Source organism: Sinocyclocheilus grahami, unplaced genomic scaffold (genome assembly GCF_001515645.1).
Source record: "Sinocyclocheilus grahami isolate Dianchi unplaced genomic scaffold, SAMN03320097.WGS_v1.1 scaffold59.1, whole genome shotgun sequence".
NCBI classification, from domain to species: Eukaryota; Metazoa; Chordata; class Actinopteri; order Cypriniformes; family Cyprinidae; genus Sinocyclocheilus; species Sinocyclocheilus grahami.
The window spans coordinates 792,286-805,048 of NW_015505238.1; the positions used below are offsets into that span (position 1 = coordinate 792,286).

Here is a 12,763-nt window from a genome sequence, read left to right on the forward strand (position 1 = left end):
CTTTTGGAGAAAAAATGGCACTCTTCGTGTGATATTAACTATATGAAATGATATAAATATATACATTTTCTGCCCCATATCTTGAATTATGTGATAATTCTAAATGCATTTTAACAGACTGATTCATGCAGTGAAAGAACGCACTCTAAATGTGCACACGCACTAGTCTAACCTGCTAGACTTCATCTAATGTATGCACACTCTGTAGGTGTTTTGTTTGCTTTTTGCGATATACTCCATAATATCAAATCGCACAACATTAAAATAACAATTACGATATTATCGCAGACCATACATATCGCACACCCTTATACTGTTTAGATTTTTATAATGCATTGTCTTCTTATCGATCCACCAGTTCACATTTAAAGCTCTGTGTGTTAGCAGGGTAAAAACATGGGTCGATTTTTGCATTGGTCTGAAACTCTGAACAAAACATCAGTTTTATTGAAAATGCTCATTCATTCTGACAGCAGGTGGAGCGTTTGGGAGAAATATAACTGTTTCCCCGGTAACGGCAGAACACAAAGCAGCCAGCACCGGACTTTGAACGTGCAGCGCTCATGTTTATTCAATGAAATCATAGCCTTTTGAAGTTTAATCGTCATATTCAGCCATATCGCAATTCTGGTCTTTCCGTCCCCAAATTTAAGACCTCTTGAAATCATAATTAAGACTTTCTTGTGCAATTTAAGACTTTTTAAGGCCTTAAATTTGATACAACTAAATTTAAGACTTTTTTAAGACCCACGGAAACCCTGGCATATGCTGGGAGAAGCAAGTAAAAGTTTAGATCACATTCACTGCTGACCATGCTTTTCCACTTGGCCTCCATCACATCTGCATCTCCATTAGGAGCGGAAGCTGCAGTCCAGTAGAGGTGGTTAATAACAGCTGGCCTTCACTGCTTCAGATCTTCACACTCCCTCATTACTTGCAATGTCTCCCAAAGCCTTATAAACACACCACATGACAAAAATAATTACCAATTAGCTGTGCAAACAATGTCACTAAGCTGTAACTAGACTTGATGGTTATAAAATCAGCAAACTGAGGTTAACCTACCAGCTATGCCTTCTCATATGGTAATGATTTTACACGGTATATAACATTATTGCTAATGCTTACAAGCTAGCTGTGGTACTTTACAACAACCTATACACATCTCATTGTGTCTCATTATTTACATAATTACGTTCACTGATTTGGTAGGTAGCAAATGTTTAAAAACGAGACTTGTGGTGCACAGTTCAAGTTTTCGTGGAGCAGCATCTCTGATGGATCCATGAGCATCATGTCTCCCGCCGGTGTTGTGCCGAATTCTGCACCCCTGCCAGATTATGCACCCCCTCGTTGAAGTCGCTACCTGATTGCCTAATCCCAACCCCACCCCTAATCCTAACCCCTCCCCCACACCTACTCCTAAACCTACCAATACTAGGGGGTGCATAATCTGGCAGGGTGCAAATTTCGGCACTACACCGGCGGCCGAGCCACAGGCGGACTGGGACCCGATGAAGGTGCTGTGTGCATCAGCTCTGAGTCTCACTCCCTTCTTGCTTCGGTATCCCATGTTGAACTGCATCATATCGCCGGGATGATAATCCTCCGGTCTAAATTGATCGCTAAATTACACACCACTGCGTTTCTCGAAGCAGATGCATTAGTGAAGTCCCGTCTCTTCACCTGCACAAACGCACCCAGGCCCGGAAGATACCATCCTTTTTCTTTTTAGGAAATCTGTGGACTCGATGTCCTGACAGGCTGGAGTTAGTGCAACCTCCACAAACACAATAATTTACCATGACGATGGTAAATTGAAAAATAACTACCGAAAACACACTGACTCACGCACGTTCAAAGCAGAGCGCAGCACACGACTCCCTCTCAAATCCTGCATTAACGGTTCATATGTTATTTTCATACAAGGTTATATATTAATTTGAAAAAAAATTTTAACCTGCAATATGCACTTTTTAAAGTATGGCTTAAGGAAAATCAAATATGTGATCATTGACCTGACTTTTACATTTTATGGAGTGTGATGTGATATTTTGTGTGTTTTATGTATTGTATTATTTGTGACTGAATATTGTAATTTTGTAACAACATCCTGCCCAGGGTCTGCAGATGCAAATTAGCTTTATAGCGAACTCTGGCACAACACTTGTGAAATAAACTAAAACAAAAAACTATCCAATATATAGAGCTGTGTGATGATATAGCTTACATTTTGTGGCGTTAAAAACAATCAGTTGAGTTTTAATATATCATATATTTTACTTTACTTTAAATAAATGCATCTTTGTACCTTATTTGCCCCTAAAGGGTATGTTAGTACCTTAAAGAAATTATAGAAGAAAGTATGGAAATTATTCTATTTTAGTACCCAAAGTAATTAGTATTAAGTATTTTTTCAATGTTTTTTAAATTTGAAATGTCTCTTTGCTCACCAATGCTATATGTATTTGATCAAAAATACAGTAAAACAGTAATATTGTGAAATATTATTATAGTTTAAAATTATTGTTTTATATTTGAATACATTTTAAAATATAATTTATTCCAGTGATGTTAAAGTCTTTCAGAATTTAGGGGCCATTACTCTAGTCTTCATTGTCACATGATCCTCAAAATATTCTAATATGCTTCAAAAACATTGAAAAATCTTAATGATTCCAACTCAATGAATTAAACTTTATTAAAAGAGCTGTGTGATAATACGAAAGTAATAACATAAGAACAAATTACAAGCAATAATAGCACAAATAAATGCAATAGAACAAAGATACAAATGAAATAAAAATTGTTTTAAGTTTGTCAGGTAGGTCTAACAGTGGTATTCAGGTACAAAATACCATAATGTATAAATTAAAATACAGATTAATCCATATTAAAGCTAAATAAGTTATTCAGTCATTCGGAGCAGTGATTTTCTTTTATTCTTTTATTAACATTAATGACATAAGACAGAAGGTATATTCAGCAGCCGACACGTCAGATTTTCTCCCAACTCTTTACATTCATTACGATTTTTTATTTTTAACTCCGTTAAGACTGCTTACGAAAATACTTGCCAATATGGGGACCAAGGTGACTGATTTTGTGTATATGTCCATTTAAGCATGATAAGATGCAAAATAATTCAATACGGTAATAGAGCGCTGTCTGACTTGTGGCTCTCTGTATGCATGCTTTGGGTGTGTGCGCACAGAAAACAGTGCAGGAGTCCTGATTTGAGTTCTAGTTCTTGGCTAGGGTTAGCAAAGCTCCTGGCTCATTCTAGCCCCCCCCCGTGGAGCCGGGCCTGGAGCTGAGATTTGCTATATATACAGTAGTAAATGTAGTAACATCCCTAAGTAAGTTTGCACATCCCTGCAGTCACATATGAGAGGTGAGATAGCACAAACTCTAACATTAATGTGAGTATGGTGTATAGTGATTTCAAATGATAAACCTGTCAGTCATCCGTGTTCACAGCTTTTATCTGCGTGTGTATCTGTCCTGAACATCTGTCTTCACACCGCAGACTGCGAGTGAGGGCCCGTTAGATTCAAGACAGAGACATTATAAAAGACCTTCAGATGTTTTCTGATTTGTAAAGAATGTCTACAGCACGTTGAGACCAAAGCTGCTAGAAAATGAAAGCATATGAACATTGCATTTCTTTTTCCCTGGTATCAGTACTAAATATAGCTTCATGTTTTTACAAGGTTCATTGCTAGCACATCAAATGCTTTGAAGACTGAGAGAGTGGCAAGACAGAAAGTGCAGTGGATTCACTGCTAGTTTCGGTTCACATTTGGTCCATCCACTTAATGTGGACAACACATGTGCTTTTTTTCTCTCACTCTTGCTTCTTTCTTCTTCTGTATCTTTCTGTCTCCACCTCTCTGACTATTTTTCTCACTTCTTATCACTGTCTCTGTCTGTCTCCTTTATCACTCTTATTAGTTTCTTCATATTTCCCCACCCCTTTTTTCAACTCTGCCCTTCATTCTTCATTATGAGTCCTATCATGTTCTGATCTCTTTGATCTGATGTTCTCACATCCATGTTTATTGTTTTGTCGTCTTCCAAAACATACTAAATATAGCATGTTACTAAGTGAAAAAAGTGCTACTTTTTAGAGATGTGCAATACATAGTCACCGTATCTGTTATTTTTTAATAATATGCCATGCCATCATCTAAAACTCATTTAAAGTTCATCTTAAACACTTTTAATCACACTGTTAAATGCAACATTTAGCAAATCTCAAATGACAATGTTTTGATGCCTAAATTCACTTAGCATTCATATAGCATTTAAGATGATTGATTTTATGTGTGTTTTATTTTATTTGAGATAAAATAGTATATATTTTAATATCAGCCATTTATTACTTATTGGCCATGATTATGAAAATAATTGCTTATTGTCTTTTTCTGTCTCTTCGCCATTCTTTAATTCTTCCATTCTATTTCACGCCACTCTTTTATTGCAAATAATATGCAATGAAGTTCCTGAAATCTTTACATTTAGTTCCCACTTAAGTACATTATTCTTTCAAAGTATGTTATTTCCTTAACTACTCTTTTTAAAATTATGCTAAAGTGTCCTACTTTTCACATGGGCTACTTGTTCTACTTGTATTACAAAACAGAATAAAATAGGAATGCAAACTGGGACGTACCATGCGTCTAATAAACAAGGGTGCGAGACTGGCCTAATCACTGGATCTTATCTGTTGCTCATTTTATGAAAAAGAAACATGAGTGTTTATTCAATTTTGGACTTGAGTGTCACATTTCAAAGGCCTGCTGCACGAGCAGCATTACCGCAGCTTATATGCCTCTTTGGGACCTACTGCAACGAGCACAATGCCAGCCTCGGAGAGAAAAGCCTGTCTTTGTTTGCATTCATGAGTCGCTCCATAAAGAAAGGAGGAGAAAAACAAGGCATCACATTAAAGACGCACGTGGAAGTCGAGTTTCTGGTGTTTTCTCTGGGGGAAAGCTGATCTTAGATCTGTGGTTTTGACCTAAACAAACAGCAATCACTAAAGAAGCCATAATTTCTTGATTAAAGATGCTTAATAGTGTAGTATTTTTGCTGGATCCTCTGCTTTATTTATCTGTCACTCGCCCTTCTGTTATTTCATTCCAGCGATAAAAGACATGCCGTGAATGATATCAAAACCGCAGTCGTCTGTGATACATATCTGTTAAGGAGCTTGGCCCAACAAGTGCCACATGTTTGGTTTGTTGAACTCGCTGTGTAGGCAACTTCTGAGGAACGACCAGCCTAAAACACTGTGTATATAGCAACTGTCGAAACAGAGCTTTTTCTAAGGCCAATCCATTATGATCTCCAACATTTCAGAGCTTGTTTTCTTTTAATTGCTAACTTAGGTCATTGTCTATGGTTTCAAGCCGCAGCACAGCAGTAGTCTGTATCAAAGCATCTCTCCCCACCCCTGTTTATAGTCACAATACCAAACACTTGTGGTCAACAAAATAAGACTCGAAGGGAAGATGATTTTGGGGTGTGGGTCAAATGGGTCGAAAAGAGGTTCATGGAGAAATTACGCCGTTAATGCAAAAAATGCAAGAATTATATGATGCAAATGTGGCCGTGTACATCTGCCTTCACACTCACGCATATAGCACATATAAAGTCATACAGTACTGTATAAAGTCAGTGTGTCATTTCACGTTTTAGATTAATGAAATATAGAAAACAATAGCTGTTTTTGTTCATCTGCCTGTGGGTTATGATGGAGCAGCTAATGTAATTGCTGCACATGTGTTTGTGTGTGAACAGGGGGCTAATCAGACAGCCACAGTGATTGTGTTGTGCGCTTTAAGAGACTTTAACCTGGTCCAGGAGACGTGTCAGCTGGCTATCAGAGACGTGGGGGGGCTGGAGGTCCTCATCAACCTGCTTGACACAGATGACATCAGATGTAAAGTAAGTGCATCCAGACTCAATTAATTGGGTCAGAGGTCACCGCTTGAGTCTAAAAATGTTTATTTTTCTGTCTTTCATTTATTTAGTTTGTTTTTACAGATGTACACTACTAGTCGAAAGTTTGTGGTTGGTAAGATTTTTGATGTTCACAAGAGGCTTCATTTATTTGATCAAAATACAATAAAAACAGCGAAATTGAGAAATAATATTAAAATGTAAATATATTTAAAAATGTCTTTTATTCTTCTGATTGGTGAAGCTGAATTTTCTGAATCATTACTCCAGTCTTTAGTATCACATGATCTTTCAGAAATCGCTCTAATATGCTTATTTGGTGCTCAAGAAACATTTCTTATTATTATGAAAGTTGAAAACTGTTTAATATTTTGGGGGAAATTGGGATACACATTAAACATGCACAAGTGACACTTACTATTATTAAGGCATATCAAACAAAACAATTTTTTTTTTTGACGTGACAACAGTAAAGTAAAAGAGAAGTTGAAGCTTTCATAAAGTTCCAGCAAGTTCATAAAAAAAAAAAAAAGAAAACCCATACATTTCAATCAGTTCAGCAGCATTAGATATGTCAAGCAGTTATTCTAAAAATTGTCTGAATCATTACTCCAGTCTTTAGTATCACATGATCTTTCAGAAATCGCTCTAATATGCTTATTTGGTGCTCAAGAAACATTTCTTATTATTATGAAAGTTGAAAACTGTTTAATATTTTGTGGGAAATTGGGATACACATTAAACATGCACAAGTGACACTTACTATTATTAAGGCATATCAAACAAAACTAATTTTTTTTTTGACGTGACAACAGTAAAGTAAAAGAGAAGTTGAAGCTTTCATAAAGTTCCAGCAAGTTCATAAAAAAAAAAAAAAAAGAAAACCCATACATTTCAATCAGTTCAGCAGCATTAGATATGTCAAGCAGTTATTCTAAAAATTTATACTTTATTCTCTCTTGCTGTTAGATTGGTTCTTTGAAGATCTTGAAGGAGATCAGTTGTAACTCTCAGATTCGGCAAACCATCGCTGATCTGGGTGGTTTGCAGACCATGGTGTCCATCCTGGACTCTCCTGACAAAGAGCTGAAGTGCCTGGCTGCAGAGACCATTGCCAATGTGGCCAAGTTCAGACGGGCCCGCAGGACGGTCCGACAACATGGTGGCATCAAGAGACTGGTGAGAAACGTGAAATCTGTTCCTGTGTGAGTTTGTCAAAACAGGTTGACTATGATTAAGGAAAGGAGACAAAAGGATGAAGAATATGTTGAAGGTACTTGCGTATACCATGCTCTATTTCTCCACTTGCTCTCTTTCTTTCGAGACTGTTTTTCCCAATCATTTACTATGCAGCATCAAAGGGAGCACATTGCAGGTAAAAACAGATTGAATGTCGTGCTCCCCCTCATCCTGGCATGTGTGTTTATTGACAGAGTGACGCTTGGTATGATTAGGACTTGCGTGTTACTCTGCTCTGTATATTTACTCGGGGCCAGACTCGGACGTTCTCATTGTAGCTATCATAGATTAGTTACATTTAAAGACCCAGACCACCTCTGAACGGCACGCGCGTGTAATGCTATGTTAGAGCGGCCTTTTTGGCTTGACGGCAGGGGAAACATAAAATTTACTCTTTGAAGGATGTGGTCATTTGTAGATTTTGGTGTGACAGTCTGAATTTTCAACCCCTTTTTAGTAACAGTCAGTCTATGGCTGATGATGAATGTTTAGATGAATGTTGGCAGCTGCAGGGCAGGAGATTGTGTTCCACATCCTGCAGACTCAGTGATAGAAGTGCACTGAAGATGTCATAAAGTACACCATGACCCTATTAATAAAACATTCAAGTTCGTTTTGACATGACACGACTCTCCTACCTTAATCCAGAGTGAAATGAAAACAGTATAAAGCACAATAATGAAATAATAATAATATCATGGGAAGCAGAGTGACAAATCTATTGCAGTATTTCAAAGTTCAAGCACAGGAAAGTGCGTTTGAAAAGCTGAAGTTGTTTCTGGCAGGTGGAGTTGTTGGACTGCGTGCCTAATGGTGTGTGTCTGAGTGCGGAGCAGGAGAGGGACGCGGAGGTGGCGCGCTGTGGGGCACTGGCTCTTTGGAGCTGCAGCAAGAGCACCAGGAACAAGGAGTCTATCCGTCGGGCCGGAGGAATCCCTCTGCTCGCCCGGCTGCTCAAGTCATCACAGAAGAACATGCACATCCCTGTGGTGGGAACCCTGCAGGAGTGCGCTTCTGAGGTTTGCTTCATCATGTTGAACCAAAAGCAGATGCTTAAAATGTTTATTTGAAATTTCTTTAATAGCTACACTGAAATAAATTTAGTGTAGGATTCACTTTGAAGCAATTTGTACTCAGAAATTGCTAGTAAATCTCACAAATAATTACAAAGAAAAGGCAAGTAACTTTTTGATTAAACATAAAAAAAAATCTAAATATTGAGAAAATCGCCTTTAAAGTTGTCCAAATTAAGTGCTTAGCAATGCGTAGTACTAATCAAAATATTAAGTTTTAACATATTTACAGTAGGAAATTTATAAAATATCTTCATGGAATGTGATCTTTACTTAATATCCTAAAGATTTTTGGCATAAAAGAAAAATCTATAATTTTGACCCATACAATGTATTTTTGGCTATTGCTACAAATATACCCCAGCGACTTAAGACTGGTTTTGTGGTCCAGTGTCACATATTATAAATTGTTAGATGCACAACAGTCATGTATGACACAAAGAACAAACAAAATGCATAATAAAATTAGGGATAATTCAGTTGGATAATTATCATTTAGTTTTTGTGAGACCTTAATTTTTGTGGTTATTGTGTGATAAAATGACGAATTATGCAGGATCGCAAAAAATGCGACATTTTGTTGATTTTCCATCGGATTCAGGGATCGCAGAATTGCGAAAAACTGGAGTAATTGTGAAAAACTGGAGTACAAAGACTGAAATATTATAGTATGTCTTTGTAAAACGTAGAAGAAAATTTAAATGGAAATTAATGCTATTATTCAGCAAATATACAATAAATAAATAAGTGACAGTAGAGACATTTATAATGTTAAAAATGTTTCAAATAAATTGTTATTTTTAACTTTCTATTCATCATATGACTGGCAGTTCTTCAGCTAAATAAAATCAGCTTTGCCATCACAGGAATAAATTACATCTTAAAGAATATTAAAATAGAAAATAATAATTGAAATAATATTTCACAATATTTCGTTTTTGATCAAATGAATGCAACCTTGGTGTGGAAAAAATAAATAATAATCTCACAGACCCCTAACTTATGAACAGTAGTTTAATTTTAATTCTAAATGTATTTTTATAACAATTATCTACAGTATATGCCATAGCATTATAAATAGCATTAAATACTTTAAAGTATATTTACATACACAAAAGTATTGTGAAACATAATGCAAGCTTCAAATGCTATATTTAAAGCCACTCAGTACACACTCAGACACTTGACTAAAAATAGCACGCTGTTCATGAAACCTTACTTTTGACTGGCAGATTGTTTCTATTAAAGGACCAGTTTGAAGATGTGAATGACTATATGAGGCCAGAAGCAAGAAACCCTAGGATGAAATAAGCGCTATGCCGCTGCACGCAGTGTTGTTGGCAAGGCAGAGTGGTTTTTACAGTAGGTGTTCAGCGTAGAGAGTCATTCTGCATGTTTGTGTTGGCAGAAGAGCTACAGAATTGCTATACAGACTGAGGGCATGATTGAGGATCTGGTGAAGTACCTCAGCTGTGACAACCAGGAGCTCCAAATGCACTGTGCCAGCGCTATCTATAAGGTACGGCCGTACACACTCAACTACACTTTTCTTTGGCACCGTATAAAAGGGCTGAGGTTGGAATGAAAATACTAGTTTAGCCCTGGCTCTGATTGTCAGTGCGGCTTACATCTCGATGCTGCCTAAATCTGTGTACTGTATGTGTGTGCGCGCCTTCACTCTTGTGTTAGTGTGCAGAAGATAAACATACCCGTGATTTGGTGCGGCAGTACGACGGACTGAAGCCACTGGTCATGTTGCTCAACGAAGCTGAAAACAAGCAGTTACTAGCTGCCACGACTGGAGCCATCTGGAAATGTTCCATCAGCTTGGAAAATGTAGCTAAGTATGTGCATGTAACTGCAGAGCTTCTGCACAAACATTTCTTTCATTTTTCAGAAAAATTATGACAGTTTTCCTCTTATAACAATCATAATTACTCATCATGTGTGGAAGAAATATTTCATACAGTATATTAATTCACATCATTTATCAAAAATTAGAAGAAGTTTGACATTTCTGATCTTGCAAAATACAGGTCTTAATTCCATTCCTAAAAATAAAAAATTCATTGTGTGGTCAATAGACATTTTGATCTCAGTGTGGCATATTTAGACTAGGAGGAGTCAAGTCAACGTGAGATGCGTAATTGGCTCCAGATTTGGTCAAATTGTGCACCACTCGTGAAAAGAGGTCCTTCAACTTAGTGAAGGACAGAGGATGTGCAATCAAATGTAGCCTTCGTTTTTATGAGATGTCTCATTAGTTCACTTCTAACGCTCAGATTTTCCATGGCTCAAAGCTGTCAACCATTGTCCATCCGAGTCTGCGCTGAGTGCAGCTACAGAAGTGATTATTTGAAGAGAGAGCAAAAGTTTTTATAAACTCTGTGAATGAGCTCTGATCTTTTATGATGACTTTTTGCTAGAGGAATGCGAATTGTTCTTTCACCCATACTGCTAACAAAAGATGAAGTAAAGTGTTGATTTTATAGACACCCGTGATGTGTTAGTCGAGGCCGTTGCTCCATTAGTGGCAAGTGGGCTGTGGGAGATGTGGAATGCTTCTCTGAAACAGTCGTGCTGTAATAATCAGGAGTGTAAGCTGAAAGACTCTTAAACCGTTTGTCATGTAAAGCACGCTGGTCTTTATTCCAGCGTCACTTAGCTCAGTGAAGATGATGACCATCCTGGAGGCTTTCCTGGTGTAATTTTTCTGGCGGCTGATGTCTTTTAAGCCAGTCATTTTCCCCTATAAATACAAAAAAACCTTGGAATCATCAACTGGCTTGCCCATTCTGTCACACAAGCACTCTCATATAAAAGTGATTTACACATATTACTTTGCTTTGCAGTATGCGTTTGGGGACATGTACTCTACAGGGCTCAAAAATGCATTTTTTAATTCCACTATAAATTTTCAGGTGTTATTTTCACAACTTTGAAGCCAAGGAGCTGATAAATCTAAATTTTTAGTTTATGATCAGAGCATTTTTTTTGTATTTTATGGGATTGTTATAGACTAGGATCTGTAGAAGAATCTACTGTCTGGCCCCACACCAGCCGCAAATAGAATATCATTGAAAGAGGAATTCAGAGGGAGGCTTGTGTCTGAAATGGCCCAGTAGCAGCATGGCTGCTCTCTCTCCACCTCATAAGTCAAAGCTGACAAAAGCTCATTATGCGTTTACATCAGGTTTAATTTGCTGAAATTGGAGGCAGGTGCCCATGCCACATTCAATTCAGTTAATGTCCCATTAGCCAAATTAGTGTCCTTTAAGAAAAGTAATGCTCTGTGAAAATATTCAGTTGTTAAGATTGGGGCCACGGTAATACCTCTGAAGAAGCCTCGTTGAAACTTATGCTTAAAAGTGAGATTAAACAAGCCAGTAAACAAAGTGTGTTTACGGAAAACACTACTGAAGTGTAAACTCCTGTTCACACCGAAAAAGATAACTATAACCAAACATTTTTTAAAAATCATTCTGGAGAATAGTGGAGTCCAAGTCACAACTAAAAAAATAACAATACAGAAGAGCTATACTGTTTTCTACGGAGCCACTAAAGGGACATGGTGGTGGAAAAAAATCAGAGTGAGTGAAAAAATTTGGGGTGGGAGGAAAAAATATTTTTCAGATTTTTTTCGTTCTCTCGCAAAACTTTTGCATTCCCTCAAGAAACTTTGCGTTCCCTCGCAAAACCAGTTGAGTTCGGGCAAACACTTCCTGTTTACTTTACAGATTGTAGTGGTTCATACAGCTCCATATGTTCACAATGGAGCGGTTCATAGAGTTTCATTTTGAACTTGGACGAATAGTCAGTGCATGCTTATCAAGGCACGGTTTTGGGACATTCTAAAATCCTTAAAGGGTTAGTTCACCCAAAAATGAAAATTAGGCTGTGTTTTACTCACCCCAGAGGCATCCTAGGTGTATATAGCTTTCTTCTTTCAGACAAATCCAGTCGGAGTTATATTAAAAATTGTTCTGGCTATTCCAAGCTCTATCATTGCAGTCAGCAGGTGTTGCAGTGCTTCAGTCCAAAAGAAGTGAAATAAAAAGCGCCCATCCATTAAAAAAAAAGTGTCTCACATGGCTCTGGGGGGTGAACAAAGGCCTTCTGTAGCGAATCAATGCGTTTTTGTAAGAAAAATGTCCATATTCAAAATGTAATAATCACTTTAATCTAGCTTGCGCCAACAGTTGTACACAGAAGCGATTTTTAATCTAACTCCGATGGGATTCGTCTGAAAGAAGAAAGTCATAAACACCTAGGATGCCTCGGGGGTGAGTAAAACACAGCCTAATTTACATTTTTGGCTGAACTAACCCTTTAATGCAAAACACTGGAGGACTAAATTCAGCACACACCTTATTAATAAAGCATACAGACAAGAAGAATAGCCCAGAATAGGAACGTAACCTGGTAAATTGCAGGTTAAAAGCGTATCCCCCATAGAAAGAAAACAATTAATGGACCTAAGACGG

General features: G+C 37.4%; 1 protein-coding gene across 1 annotated transcript in view; it reads left to right on the top strand.

Annotated features, from left to right (window-relative positions):
• The window catches only part of LOC107584410 (armadillo repeat-containing protein 4-like), a 66,802-nt gene that overhangs the window by 32,568 nt on the left and 21,471 nt on the right, over positions 1-12,763 (top strand). Inside the window, exons 10-14 of the mRNA XM_016271009.1 lie at positions 5,806-5,952; positions 6,937-7,146; positions 7,992-8,225; positions 9,688-9,798; positions 9,969-10,123. Coding sequence (XP_016126495.1) covers positions 5,806-5,952; positions 6,937-7,146; positions 7,992-8,225; positions 9,688-9,798; positions 9,969-10,123 — 857 coding nt within the window. The remainder of the gene's footprint in view (positions 1-5,805; positions 5,953-6,936; positions 7,147-7,991; positions 8,226-9,687; positions 9,799-9,968; positions 10,124-12,763) is intronic.